Source organism: Chanodichthys erythropterus, chromosome 5, assembly GCF_024489055.1.
Source record: "Chanodichthys erythropterus isolate Z2021 chromosome 5, ASM2448905v1, whole genome shotgun sequence".
NCBI lineage: Eukaryota > Metazoa > Chordata > Actinopteri > Cypriniformes > Xenocyprididae > Chanodichthys > Chanodichthys erythropterus.
The window spans coordinates 13063129-13076856 of NC_090225.1; the positions used below are offsets into that span (position 1 = coordinate 13063129).

A 13728-nucleotide genomic window follows, 5' to 3' on the forward strand; every position below is an offset into this window, starting at 1 on the left:
GTTGGCAATACAGAATATCACAATACAGAAGTGAATCTACATCTCATTATATTGTATCCTGAGTCAGGATTCCTGACCCCGATATAACTTACCATCCTGTATACTGTCCCTAAAGAGTATAACTGTATAATCTGCATGTTGGGTAGGCTACACTCACAAATACATTACATAAACAGAATGTAGGAAACGGAAACATGTCTCAGATCCACCGTTTATGTTGACTGCAAGATTCTAAGTTAAGGTACAGGCTAATTGACATTCAGTTACTTGCTAACGTAGCATTCTATCATCCTGGGTAACACATACTATCATCAGTTAATACTATTTTCCACAGTAGAATCTGCATTTGAAAGCCTGGTCAGTCACTACTGCTAGTTTATTTGTGTGGCTAGCTAACAGTTATTTTGCCTACTTACACTCTGACTCTGCTTTATGAAAAAGCTTCTTATGTCCCCTTTCTTCTTCTTGGGTGGCAACTACAAAGTACAAAAAAGGGGCAAAAAAAAACGGTATATTAAAATGTTTTTACTCTAGCCTTTGTATGTGGCAGAGAGACAGCCCTGGTAACTTACCGTTGGCGTCGTCATCACACACACACCACCCGCTCGCTGCTAGTGCAAGCACAAAAGTAGTCCCGGCCCGCGCGTGTAGCCTGTCAGATACCCCGCCACCAATCAAATTACGGCGTTTCTTGTACTGTCGTGGGGACAAATTTGTCATCTCAAAATATTGATAGGGACTAGTACCCCTAGTACCTAGCGTCCCCCCTAAACCTACGCCCATGCTAGATAGTTTTAGACAAGGGTGATTTACGTCGTTGCTGCGTATGCATTTGCGTAGTTCACGTTACATGTGTGAGGATTGCGCATGCGCACATCACGTGAAGACTCGGCTTATTTTCGAAACGCTTCAGAAACAAGCTATTAACCAAGCTTTCCTCTTAATATGATTGCTACTAAGCTAATTTAGCTAGTTTCCTTCTTTTTGGTATTTGGTATTTAATGGTAAAAAATGAGTCTAGAATCTCTTTTCGAGCAAATCCTATTGACAGAGCAGCAGGTGTCGGAAAATATCAAGCAGCTTCATGAAGGTAATGAGCAGATTAGTTAGCGGTTAATTTAATGAGATGAGTTCGCGAGTGTTTTTGAACAAACAAAATCCAACACACAACAATATATTATAACAATATATATTTTTTACATTAAATATCCATATATTTCATAAGCTTGTAAACGTATACAACGTGTTGTAGAGTAAGAAAAAGTTAATAATATTCGTTTTTTTCTTTTTTCTTGCTCACTCAGTTAAAGCTGCAATCAAGAGTGTACAGGACAAAATAAACTCCTCATGTGAAAAACTGGAGAAAGCACATCGTGAACTTGACGAGAAGGTTTGGACTATTATTACCCAGCGTTTTTTTTTTTTTTTTTTTTATTAAAAAAAAAACACTCACTGGCAGATAAGAAAATATTAATTTCCGTTTCATTTTTTTTTCTTAAGTGTTATGTGAATATATAGGCCTAGCTCAGATAGAAATATTGCCACACAGCAGAGAATGTCCACTGTCACTCACTTTAAAGTTTATCTATGCAGAAAGCTGATATGCAGTATTAATATCCTTTGGCCCTGTAAAAAGACATTCTGTTTCATGATTAAAACACTTCATCTAATGGACAGGATACATTAAAATGGAGTGGATCAATTCAAAGCGGCACTGCAAAATCAATCTCGTTTCTTTCAGATTACATTAGTATTATTCTTGAAAAACCTTTAAAAATACAATTATCCTTGCAAACATATGGCACAGTTTGTTTGATACCAATGTCAGACATAGTAAGTCAATGAGCAATTGAATCATTTGACTAAAGAGGTCACTCATTTCATGAATACTGAGGTCAATACAGAGGTGGTCTATAGGATTCTGAATGCAGATGACTCCAGATGTCACCTATTCACATAAATTCATCTAAAATATATATTTAACATTTTATTTAGCATTTTCACAGTTTGTAAATGAATCCATTCTGTGTTGTGGCAAGTTTAGAACATTTAATACCAACTCCTGGAATGACCTCAGTGGTCCACCTGAGGTAGTGAATGTCATGAAAGACTTGTCTAATTTTCTGCATAATATTATGTTTGGTCAGACCAACGTGTCCTGTGTAATTATGAAGCATAATTTGCTTGCATTCTTTGAAGCCAGGTAGAGAGTAATTACCTGAAGGATCCTTGATGTCTTTCACAGTTGACTGAGCCGGTAAAAGGAGAGAAGCAGGGACTTAAATTCAAAAGGCAATGCAATGCCAATTACAGAATGACCTACAAACAAAATGACATAAGCTTACCTTAACAAACAGCATTAAAGCCACTGATCCGTCAGATGTGCAACATGCTGTGCTTCTGCAATGTCTTTGTGCAGCCAGTTATAAAACTTCACTGCTGTGAATACAAAGTTCATTTGAGGGACGCTTTTGTCTGAATAAGACACCAGTCAAACTCATGAAAAAGTTTTTTGACCATAGGCTCAGCTCCTGTCTGAAAACAAACTGCAGCTTGTTTTGATGACAAAGCGACAAGATCAACTGGAAAGGCAGCGAGAGGAACTCCTGGAGCTGCAGACAGATCTCAAAGAAACCCTGGTACATACTGCCACATTGAAGACTATTGAAGTTTTTTGTATTCCATCTTTTTGGAAAGGCTATTGTCTCTTCATCACACACCCCATTAAAACACAACAAAGTTAAGCCTGAAACAATATTATTACAATTATGAAGCTAGTTACAATCATGTGGTCTGATAAAGAAAGACATCATTGGCCATTGAAAGTTTCAGAGCCATGCATTATTCGTCATCTAATACAATGCACATGCTGAAGTGTTAAAAGTGCTTTTGTACTCCGTTTGTAATCTGCATAATAGCCTTTTGATTGTTTTAAAATTCAGGACAGGCTGAAAAGAGAATACTGTGAAGAAAGAGAGAAATTCTTGAAGGAGATGATAACTTTCAACAATAAATTCAGCCTAATCAGCAACAGAAATGCTGTTTTTCACACCCAAACCCGCTCTAAGATCCAGAGTCTGGAGTTGGAAGCTGAAACTCTACACAACGGTAAGTGTTTTATTGTTGAAAATCAGACAAAAGTATTTTATTCACTGCACATCAATGCATTACAAACAAACTACTGTGCATGAGTCAAATCCAATCTAAATCAATCCAATAATGTTCGGTAAGATTTTCTGAAAGTCTCTTATGCTCACTAAGGTGAAATTCATTTGATAAAAACAGTAAAAACAGTTATTTTGTGAAATATTATTATAATTGAAACAATTGTTTTTATTTCAATATATTTTAAAATGTAAATTGGTCCTTTACTGGCAAAGCTGAATTTTTAGCCACCATTTCTCCAGTCGTCTGTGTCACATGATCCATCAGAAATCATTCTAATAAACACTTTTCACGGACTGTGATGATCAATGATCCATGGTTATCAACATTGCAAATATAGCAAATTGACTGCTGAAATCAATCTCTATATTTTTCCTTCTTTTGGAAAGTTGTTGAAAAGCTATCACATATTTTTTTACTTTTTCTTTTGCGTTTAGAGCAAATGCAAATACAAACATTTTTGCTGTCATGTCCCATTCACCACCATAGGGGTTTACCCAAATGTAATGACTTCTGCTTCTGAAAAACCCAGAAATGTGAAAAAGGTCCATATGCTGATTTGGTGTTCAAGAAACATTTCTTATTATCAGTGTTGAAAAAGTGCTGCTTAATATTTTTGCAGAAATAGTGATAATTTTTTTTTCTTTGATGAATACAGAGTTCAAAAGAATAGCATTCATTTGAAATAGAAACCTTTTGTAACAATATATATGTTTTTATTGTCACTTTTGATCAATTTAATGTGCCCTCCTTGCTGAATTAAAGTATTAATTTCTTTCAATCTTCAAAAAAAAATAAAAAATCTTGCTGACCTCAATCTTTTGAACGGTAGTGTTCCTTGTGTCAGAGTCCACAGTCTCAGTCTGAAGCCAATTTTATTGGTCTGTGCTGGTTTTATTTCTTTGAGCATTTGAAAAAGAATTCTTAGTCACCATGAAATCAAAATCTAAGTTTTTTTTTGGCTTTTAGTATAGATATTTTAGCCTTAAGATTATCTATAAGCTAGTGTGCTCCAAAACAATGACAAAATTGGCATTTAAAAGATATTAGCATTCAAAACTTAGTCTCATCACTTCCGCCAATATGGATCAACAATTTTAATGACATCACCCTGCACTTCAGCTTCTCATCAGATTTTCTCACCAATCAAATGCTTTCTAGAATCTAAAGCATCCTGTCCCATACATTATAAACAAATGCTGAAGTTGCAGCTAAAATCGGTCACTTGTTCACACATTTAGGGGATAGGGAACGATTAAGTCAGTGTAAATATGCTTTCCAATGAGGCGAATTTAGTTTGGTCATGTTAGTGTCACGCGAACCACCACAGAGCCAGTCCAGAGACACAATACCAGAGAGCGGATATAAACGAGTTGGTGCAGAACACACAACGTATCGGACACATTTGAATTCTGTATATAATGCTATATTTTAAAGCGATATGGAGGAGATTAGGAGGATAAATTGTTAGAGATTAGGAGGAAACTGTGGCTTTACCGAGCTCAACAGCTCTGGCCAATCTGTGATATAAAATAAACGCTATTGGCTACTGGACATTGTTAAATCACCACACAAGATTTAGCAAACTATTTGAGACAAAATTAGTGTTAATGAGCACTGAATGACTATCAAGCTTTTGTCAGCATGCTGTAATTTGACAAATAAGCCTGTAGCGTTCACTTTGCTGAAAATGCACCATTGTTTCTCAGGTTTCGATGAAAACAAAGCTTTGTAGTTCAGAAGACATCCACAAAATCCTTATTAAAATGGTTATCGTTTTTCAGTCTGTTTGTTGTAGTTCTGACTGCCTGCTAGCAGGTTACATGAGTTGTCACCTTTGCTGTTCCTCAGAGATGGACTTGCTGAAGCAAAAGAACACTTTGCTGAGCTCCATGGAGGCAGAGAAAAGATCACTAGAAGCTGAGCTCCAGGATATACAATCACAGTTTGCAGGTAAAACAAGGCTCTGCTCACTTCAGAACTTTCTCTGACATAGTTTAGAAGTATCCATGTGTCAGAAAGTCCTCACCCCCTAGTTTTCTGTTCCTCTGCAGATATAGAGAGAGATCTGAAGGAAGCAGTGGCTTTGACAGAGATTTTGAAGACAGAGAGGCTCATGGTCCGTCAGAAACCCTTGACAGACAGCACCTGTATCAGGCAAGAAAGTTAAGGCCTATCGTAATATTAGTGTGTGTCTTTATATACCCAGAGAAACATGATCCAAGAGGAGCGTGAGCAAAGAATGCTGAATTTCCCTTCATCTATCTTTCCATCTTCCTCCTCCTGTCACTTAACCATGTGAAACTAATGCAGCATTAGATCCATCCTATTAATTAGGTCTTTGATATGTTGCTTACTATGTCCGGTCCAGTTAGATAAACACAACCCCTTCAGATCAGCGCCCCACTAGGAAGTGATGATGGAAAAGGGATCGATCGCTGTCCTGTCTCAGGAAGAAAGCTCCTCCATAGGGTGTGTAAATCACATGTGGGGGTAGTGTGGAACAAATCTTCCTCGTTAATAGGAAAGACTGTATGAGCCCACAGGATGTGCTGAGGACGAGGCTTTTGGGACAGCGCTGCTAAGCTCAGGATATGTTCATTCCTCTCCTATGTAGTCATGAATCACTCTTAAACACATGCCCCAATCGTGCAGAGGGCAGTTTTTCCCCTGTATTGATCATCTGACATTGAACATATGTCAGTTGAAATTAACAGCATCTATTTAAGTGGAAGTTATGAGAAAGACTCCATCAGCATCCCAAACTTTAATGCATGGCAGTGTTGAAGTGATTTATTTTGCTCATATAAAGATGTTCCTGGTGTTATGTTTTATCAGCCTCTTTGGGTTAAGTCAAGACTTCCTTAAACCTCAGAGTTGGTTTCCAGTAGTATTTAGTGAGCTTATTCACATTCCTCATTTTAATGTTTTGGGATGCAAGTCACACCAAACTATTATAAACAAATTTTCTTGTTCATATAGTGCAACCTAATTGTTCCAAACTGTATTAGTAAATCCTAAAATCAACTGTGTGCATTAAAAACATTTCATGTTGATTTGCCTTAACTGGTTACATCCTGGAAAACTATTCAGCTGTTCTGTTGACAATGCTATGTGCTGAAAATGTCTTTCTTTTTAAAAAGCAACATTTCAGTCTAAAGTAGTAATGTAATAATGTTGTTATATAAAAGATCAAACATATTCAGTTGTATTTGATGTAATTGATTTATATTATATAGACAAGATTTGTGGATTTCCAAGGCTGTTGTGTTTATCACATACAGTGCGAACATTCTTTGCCCTTAAGTCTTGTTTTTCTCTTAATGTTGTACAGTAATTGGAGCCTGATGAAAGAAGAGCAATGTCACATACCATTCATGTTATTTATATATTCTGTTATATTCTGTACTTATTGGATATGTGCTTATTCTCGGCAAGCATTCGTTTCTTGTAGTATGTTCAGGATTCTGTTTTGCTCACATCAGCAGACATATTTTTTACTGAAATAATTTCTTTGAAAATGACTTGACATATGAAAACATGAATCATTTATTGAGCAACATGTGATTCATATGAGCAACCAGTATTTTAGATGAAACTTTCACTAATGTTGCAAATGAGGATTTTTTAAATAGTAAATAGCTTTCAGAAAGTACACAGATTACAGTAATGGTTTTGTGCTCAAGACAATGGATTTAGTTATCTAACCTGTTCAGACTGAAAAAAGGGCAACTGCAAATTGGGCAGCATGCTGCATGTTTCTGAAATCTTAATTAACCAACCGTTTAATAATACAGTTTAAATATGAACTTACTTGAATGATTGAGCAAGATAAAAATTTTGAAAATTATTACATTAAATTAATAAAATAAAATTAAACAAATTTTTAAGTTAAGTGAAAGATTTGAAATGCATGTATCATTTTAAGATTGTATTATTTTGCTTTGGGCATCATGATTGGTTAACCATCTTCCTGCGTGAATGTGTCTGTCCCATTCAGACTCAAGAAAGAGCTGGAGTTATATAAAGAAGAAGAGCTTGAGCTTCTGCGAGAGACCCTCAGCTCTGAGATTCACTCCCTGCGACTGGTAACTATGTACTTTCCAAACACAATGACAGAAAAAAAAGGTCTTTCTCATTGACACTGCTACCACAATCTCCTTATATACTGTATCCAAAGCTAAGGCACCAAGGAAGTATTTTAAGCTCTTTAATCTGAAAAATGTATGAAAAGCGCTAGCTTTCTAGGCATAGTCACATAATAGGAATGTGTTTAGTACTCTACAATGGTAAAAAAAAACTTGTTTTTTTTTACTTTGCAGAAGTTATCACAGAAGGACATGTGTTGAGGCTGGGTGCTTCAGACAGACTTTGTATACTTAAAAAACCCTCTGTGTTTTGCAGGCTTATATTTGGCATTATAATTGTTGTTTTCATAGTGACAGTTTTGTTTTGCCTGGGAATGATTTAATCTTGTTGGACACAGACTTCATATACAGTATATGCAGTATAACCAGCATTGTAACAACTTTAGATGTGATCTGTAGTTTTGATCTTATTTGTAGTGTTAGAAAAGCTTGACTAAAGCTAAAGTGCTGAACTAAATTAGTTTAGAAATGTTCTTCTGTTGATACGTACATGTCTTAATCTCACACAAGGCACAGATTCTGTTATGTTTTCATATACAAGTACTCCAAATGCTGACAACACTGGCATCTAGTGGCCCTATTGCAATAATACATCCAAATGGACAACATTCGAATGCTTTTTAATATTCATGTTTAACAATAAAAACAAGGTTGCATACAGACTGAATTTGATTCATATAAATCCTAAAAATGGATTGCTTGTTTGTAATGCATGCTTAAATGGACAGATGAAAATAGACTCTGAAGAAAAACATACAATTTCTGTTGCACATGCAACATTTGTGTATGAAATTAACAGGGATAGATTCACTGGCCTCAGGCTATGATTGGTGAGGTTGGATGACTGGTGCACATCTGCCATTAAGCTGATCTGACTGATTCTCATCTCCTCCTTAGACCCCAATGGGCAGATTATTCCAGCCATGGAAATTAAATCGTCTGAAACCCCCTTAGTAATAGGCTGCTTTATTTTCCCATTGTCTGAGGGTGATTAATTGTGTACTGTAAAATTGCTTAGAAAAAACAGGACTAATGTCTTAAGATTTTGTAAGACTCCCAAGCCCAACTATTAGAGCTAGAAAAAATCTATTCTTTGTAAATGATGCTGCCTGTGTCAGTTTGCCCCTTTTGTTTTACCCTTGTCATCTACTGTGGTATTTCTATACTGGGCCTTGTCATTATGAAAATACATTAGTTGTTAAATTATTAAATTATTAGTTTGAATTATAAGTCATTAAATTATTTTGGTTTACTTGATTTGAGCACATTATGCACAGCATAATATTTATTAAAGCGTTAGTTCACCCAGACATGACATTTCTGTCATTAATTACTCACCTTTATGTCATTCCACATCCATAAGACCTTTGTTCATCTTCGGAACACAAATTAAGATATTTTGATGAAATCTGAGAGGTTTTTTATCCCCCATTGAAAGCAATGAAATTACCACATTCAATGTCCAGAAAAGTAGTTAAAAAAATGTTAAAATAGTCAACGTGACTACACTGGTTCAATCCAATCACTGCACTGTAGTATGCATAAGATTATAATTGTGGTATTATGCACGAGGAAGCATCACTTCTCTTGCCTCTGTATCTATTGTCATTCAGAGACATGGGTCGTAGTAGGTGCTCATTTCCTCAGTGCTACAACACAAAAATGTGTTTTCCTGCGATACGACCAGAGCAGAAGTTTGGGTGCATGTGGTTTTTTTTACTGTTGTTCACCAGCACAAATGGAAAATGTGTTCGCATGAGATCGCATTACAGCGGAGAATTCAAATGTCACAAAATCGCTGTTCATCACCTCTGCATTCGGACACGCGAGCCTTGTGTATGTTTCCCTCAGCACAGCAAGCACGTGAGTGTTGTTTGTATTTTGCCCGCGATGCAGTCAGAACTGAAGTTTGAATACGAACACATCAAAAATACAATTATTCATACAAACGGAGCGTGCATATGATCGGTTTCAGCGCGGAACTCCGCAATGAGTTTTACAACACTAGCCAAGTGGATCAAAGATTATACAGAATAAAGCATCTGTGTTTGAAGTTTTTATAGACGTATTTCACACATTCTCCTTCATCAAACATGATGAAATGTGTGCATACACAGTGCTGGTTCAAGTCTTCTTCAAATGAAATATATGTGCAAACTGGACATAGTGGTGTTTCTGAACGCAATGTCTTGATTCTGATGGACAAAAGACTTAGAGAATGGGCAATTAAATTATGTCTTTATTCTTTTTTGTTCACCTACGTGTTGTTTATCATGAGACTGTATGCTCGTAAATGTAATGAAAGCATTATTAGCCCTTTTAAATATTCTTGCACATTTCTCCATGTGCTTGAGTCATTTTTCTCCGTGCTCATATATTAATATTCATTATTCTGTATAATGAGTGTGTTGTAGGTCTGTGTTTCATTGGTTGTTCTCTCCCCTCTTCCCCTCCTCTACACTCCCACTTTTCCAGAGCTTTACATGCCCATTTTCACAGTTTTTCCAGCTCAGAGGTGTGAATGACCAGGCTAAAACAGGGGGGTTTCATGACCCTTTATTGTTTCTTCATTACATGTTATATATTTTCTAGAGTTTACATTTTACTAAAGTTTTTGCACTTACATGTCATGAATCATGCCTTACAGTACAGTCTATGGCCAAAAAAAAAAAAAAAAAAAAAAAATCATCCTGGTTTTTAATTTTATACCCAGCACTTCTTAGATTTCCTTCTTGGATCTAATTGTTGTTCTAGCCACAAAGGATGGAAGAATTTAATAATTGTGTGATGCCTGCCATAACCAGCTCTGATTGGAAGGTCTTTCTTATATTCCCCATTAGTTGTTCATGGCTCTTTATTTTGTGACAGTCGTGGCCCTCAGGGAAGTAGGCAGAGGAGGCTCCTGATACCGCAATGTGGGACTCTTCAGAGAAATGTAAGAAAACACCTTGTTCAGTACATGTAAGCATACATTACTACAGTATTCAGAATTTATTTTAAGAATATTAGATTCCTTTATTTATAAATATCAAATTTGACAAATGTGCAAAACTTACTGCTGCATATAGCCAGCCTGTTGCCACCAATGAACTGTGTTGTCCATTTGTATTGTGTGGCAGCACTGCATTCCTCGAACAGCCTTGATCTTCTTATAAAGGTGAAATCATAGCCCTGTTTGCATGGAAAAATATAGAAAAATTAATGGGTTTTTTTTTCTTTTTTTCAGGATAGTGGTTTTTACCCTATATAGGATTGGCCTGAATTCTGATTTTAAGCTTCTTTTTTTTTGTCCACTAGGAGGTGCTGATGAATCATTGGGTTCTGTCTATTGAAGTCTGTTAAACAAATAACATGTTTACTTCACATGCTTGCAAATACAACTCTTTGGGCCTGTTCTAATACTCACACTTGTAGTCTTTGCACGTGTGTTATAAAAATGCAAGTGAAGTTTTTACATAGCTTCATTAACACATTTTGATTTTCAATACTTTGCACTTTAAAATAAACTTCTAAATGTCTCTCCAGTAATCTGTATGTAGAAGATGGTGCTTCTAATTAAGTGATTAAAAAAAGCAGTTTCAGACCTTTTGCAAAATGCACAAAGTCATCTCTGCACTAATAAAATATACAATGATTTACAACCAAATTATATGTAAAAAATATAATTGCAGCTCTGAAGTGTCCATTAAAGGATTAAAAAAGCCTAGCTTTGGAATGTATTAGACCTGAAACAGTCTTGTGCACTTACTTCCTGTTGTGTGCACTCTCAAGACCACAAGTGTGATGATTGGGACAGGCCCTAAGACAACTGAGCTATAAGTCTATGCGTAAATGTGCAAGTCCTAACCTGCACCAGTTTTGGGTGCATTTTACAGAGTCCCCACGGATCTTAAAAAGTCTTAAATTAAGTTTTATCAAACGTAAAGTCATAAAAATCCTTAAATATCTTAAATGGTATTAGAAAATTCTTAATTATTTCAAGAGGTCGTAAGGCTCCTTTCCTCAGCAGAGTTAAAGTGGCTCTGTGCCTGCTCAATATTCTGTGTAAAGACTTAATGCTGCAAAGCCAGACCAAATTATGCCTGGTTTGACCCAACTCAGCCCCTAGAATCAAAGTGTACAGTTGAAATTGCTGTGTAAAAGCATGCATGCCACCTCTGTGCAGCATTAAATAGTCTGTGTAAAGACAATACATGCCCCAAATGCCATCTACTGTCAGAGATTGAATTTGAATTTAGTGTGCCTGCTGTTTTTGATCAAACAAATGTGAGGATCAACCCCTATTTTTTACACCGCTTACACACAGTGTTTTAATTGTGAACTGGAGAAACGTTAAGAAGCTAATGTGCTACCTAATGTAAAAAACAAACAAACAAACAAAAAAACTGCAGATTGGGAATGTAGTTAGTATAGTATAGTGGAAAAAATGAAATGTGCCTTGATAGCAGTGAGACTAATGTACAGTATACCGCATTGCACATAGGTTTACAGTAGATCTTATCCGTCACAGATATACACAGCAGGCCTCCATCCTCGGGCACTGCTGGAGCTGAACAGTTTTTTGGCAGTAACTTCTGTAACTCTGCAAAGAAGAGAGGATCTGTTTAGTACTTTTATAGACATAAATATTATCTGTGTTTAACATGCTGTTTCTTAAATATATTTGAAAGAAATAGTATATATGTTACACATCTGGGTGCTGTACTATATTTGCAATTTAAAAACATATTATAAGTGATATACTGCACTGTACTCAAGTTTTGGAAAAATAGCATGCAATATATGCTGAAATATCGAATAACATATGTTGAAAGGGTGTGATGAGTAATATGATAATATGTTGTTTGGAACATTTGTTTTTGGAAGGACAGACTGAATTACCTTTGGTTTGTTGATTTTGGATGATATCAGTCAGAATGCGAAGTTCATTAAAAAATTTTGCGTTTTGATATGCTGCCCATGTGTCAGATGCAGCTTCCAAACAATTTTTTAAATCCTACATAAAAAGTTAGTATAAAAATCAAATCTTAATTTTGATACTAGATGTGCCTGCAATAGTCATTGAAAGTAACATTATTACAACAATATTTTGTATGTAAGCAGATACTGTTTACACAGTGTTTTAGCTGTAGATAAAGAGACACTATACCTGAATTTTTTTGTCGAATATCTCAAAGGACAATTCAGAGGAAGAGCAGGAAGTATTCTGTCCATGAGCTCTAGTCAAGAGAAATGCTATAGAAGAACCACAAAGACATCTCCAGTAAAAATATTCATAGAGCGATTAGAATCAAATCATTCAAGATTTAGCATGCATACTGTGAAGTAACTGAAATAATTCTTACCAAAGAGTAAGCAAAGCTTCTTCCATGCTCTGATTATTGTTGTAGATTTCATGTTGTTAGTGCTATTGGGAAAAGGCTCTATGTGATGTTAAACTTTTTATTTTTGGGGGGAAAATTTATTGCGTCACAGGTTAATGTACACTCATCTTGTTGACCAAATTACAACACGCCTGCCTTGAACAATCAGAATTGATTTTGTTTTTTTTGTTTTCAGAGTTTCCAGTCAGTTCAGTCAGACAACACGTGCTTCCACTACTCAAATAGAACAGACTAACTAATTGCCAAAACAACAGTTAGTCTGGGAACCTTCATAACTCTTAATTCTGTTTTCAACTTCTGTTTGCTTTGATAATAAGTTGTGTTTTGCACCCCGGATTACTGTAGGATATTTACAGTCAGAAATGGTTCTAGATAACAGCGATATCCTAACATATACTTTAGCACCATATCGCATTTGTCACTTACAGTTGCCATAATGATAACGAGCTGTGGCATTATTTATATCATTCACTTAAGTTGCTTTTACTCAACAGTCTATTGTTTAGTATGTTTTCTAGCATTCTATATATATATATATATATATATATATATATATATATATATATATATATATATATATATATATATATATATATATATATATATATATATATATATATATATATATATATACTAACATGAAGGCATGTTGAAAGATACAGTACAACTAAGTGGTTTATCCACAGAAAGATGTCAGTAAAACAGTTTGTAAACAATGTCACATAGTAGGCTATTACATTTACCTCAGAAAAGCAATTCAGTGTCAACAGCTTGTTAGTTCGCTGGAGAAATGAACTGTTTCGCTAAATAAATTCACTAAATTAGCCTTTATATTAGTTATATTTAACTTCACCTGTTAGTTAATGTAAGGCCTAAATAAATCTGTCATGAAAACAAGTTATGACAGCCAATGTGTAAATGATTAACAGTTATATTTCATCAACAAATTGGAGAAACAGAAGTTAATGCAAAAACTGCCTTGTTAATTATAACCTGAAAGTAAAGGCTCCCTAATAGATAGATTTTTGTTG

At 35.4% G+C, this 13728-nt stretch overlaps 2 protein-coding genes across 2 annotated transcripts; one reads left to right on the top strand and one right to left on the bottom strand.

Moving 5' to 3' along the window:
- The first annotated feature begins 1011 nt into the window (after positions 1-1011).
- ccdc172 (coiled-coil domain containing 172) lies at positions 1012-8267 on the top strand. The gene is made up of 8 exons (XM_067386421.1): positions 1012-1090; positions 1305-1390; positions 2523-2639; positions 2943-3108; positions 5017-5118; positions 5220-5322; positions 7166-7253; positions 8211-8267. The coding sequence occupies exons 1-8, from the start codon at positions 1012-1014 to the stop codon at positions 8265-8267; spliced, it is 798 nt and encodes a 265-aa protein (XP_067242522.1).
- A 1591-nt stretch (positions 8268-9858) lies between these two features.
- On the bottom strand, positions 9859-12793 carry si:ch1073-126c3.2 (uncharacterized protein LOC555816 homolog). Its single transcript, XM_067385206.1, has 6 exons — positions 12659-12793; positions 12463-12548; positions 12195-12309; positions 11783-11895; positions 10370-10484; positions 9859-10236 (listed from the first exon to the last, which is right to left on the bottom strand). The coding sequence occupies exons 1-6, from the start codon at positions 12708-12710 to the stop codon at positions 10064-10066; spliced, it is 654 nt and encodes a 217-aa protein (XP_067241307.1). The 5' UTR covers positions 12711-12793; the 3' UTR covers positions 9859-10063.
- Between the last annotated feature and the right edge of the window lie 935 nt (positions 12794-13728).

What these genes read in the sequence shown, in the direction of transcription:
- ccdc172 (XM_067386421.1), top strand. Translation starts at nt 1,012, where the DNA reads ATGAGTCTAGAATCTCTTTTCGAGCAAATCCTATTGACAGAGCAGCAG. An exon ending in CAGATCTCAAAGAAACCCTG is followed by an intron (nt 2,640 to 2,942) that starts GTACATACTGCC and finishes TTTAAAATTCAG; the next exon opens with GACAGGCTGAAAAGAGAATA. An exon ending in ACAGACAGCACCTGTATCAG is followed by an intron (nt 5,323 to 7,165) that starts GCAAGAAAGTTA and finishes TGTCCCATTCAG; the next exon opens with ACTCAAGAAAGAGCTGGAGT.
- si:ch1073-126c3.2 (XM_067385206.1), bottom strand. Translation starts at nt 12,710, where the DNA reads ATGAAATCTACAACAATAATCAGAGCATGGAAGAAGCTTTGCTTACTC. An exon ending in GAAGCTTTGCTTACTCTTTG is followed by an intron (nt 12,549 to 12,658) that starts GTAAGAATTATT and finishes GTTCTTCTATAG; the next exon opens with CATTTCTCTTGACTAGAGCT. An exon ending in CAGGCTGGCTATATGCAGCA is followed by an intron (nt 10,237 to 10,369) that starts GTAAGTTTTGCA and finishes ATTTCTCTGAAG; the next exon opens with AGTCCCACATTGCGGTATCA.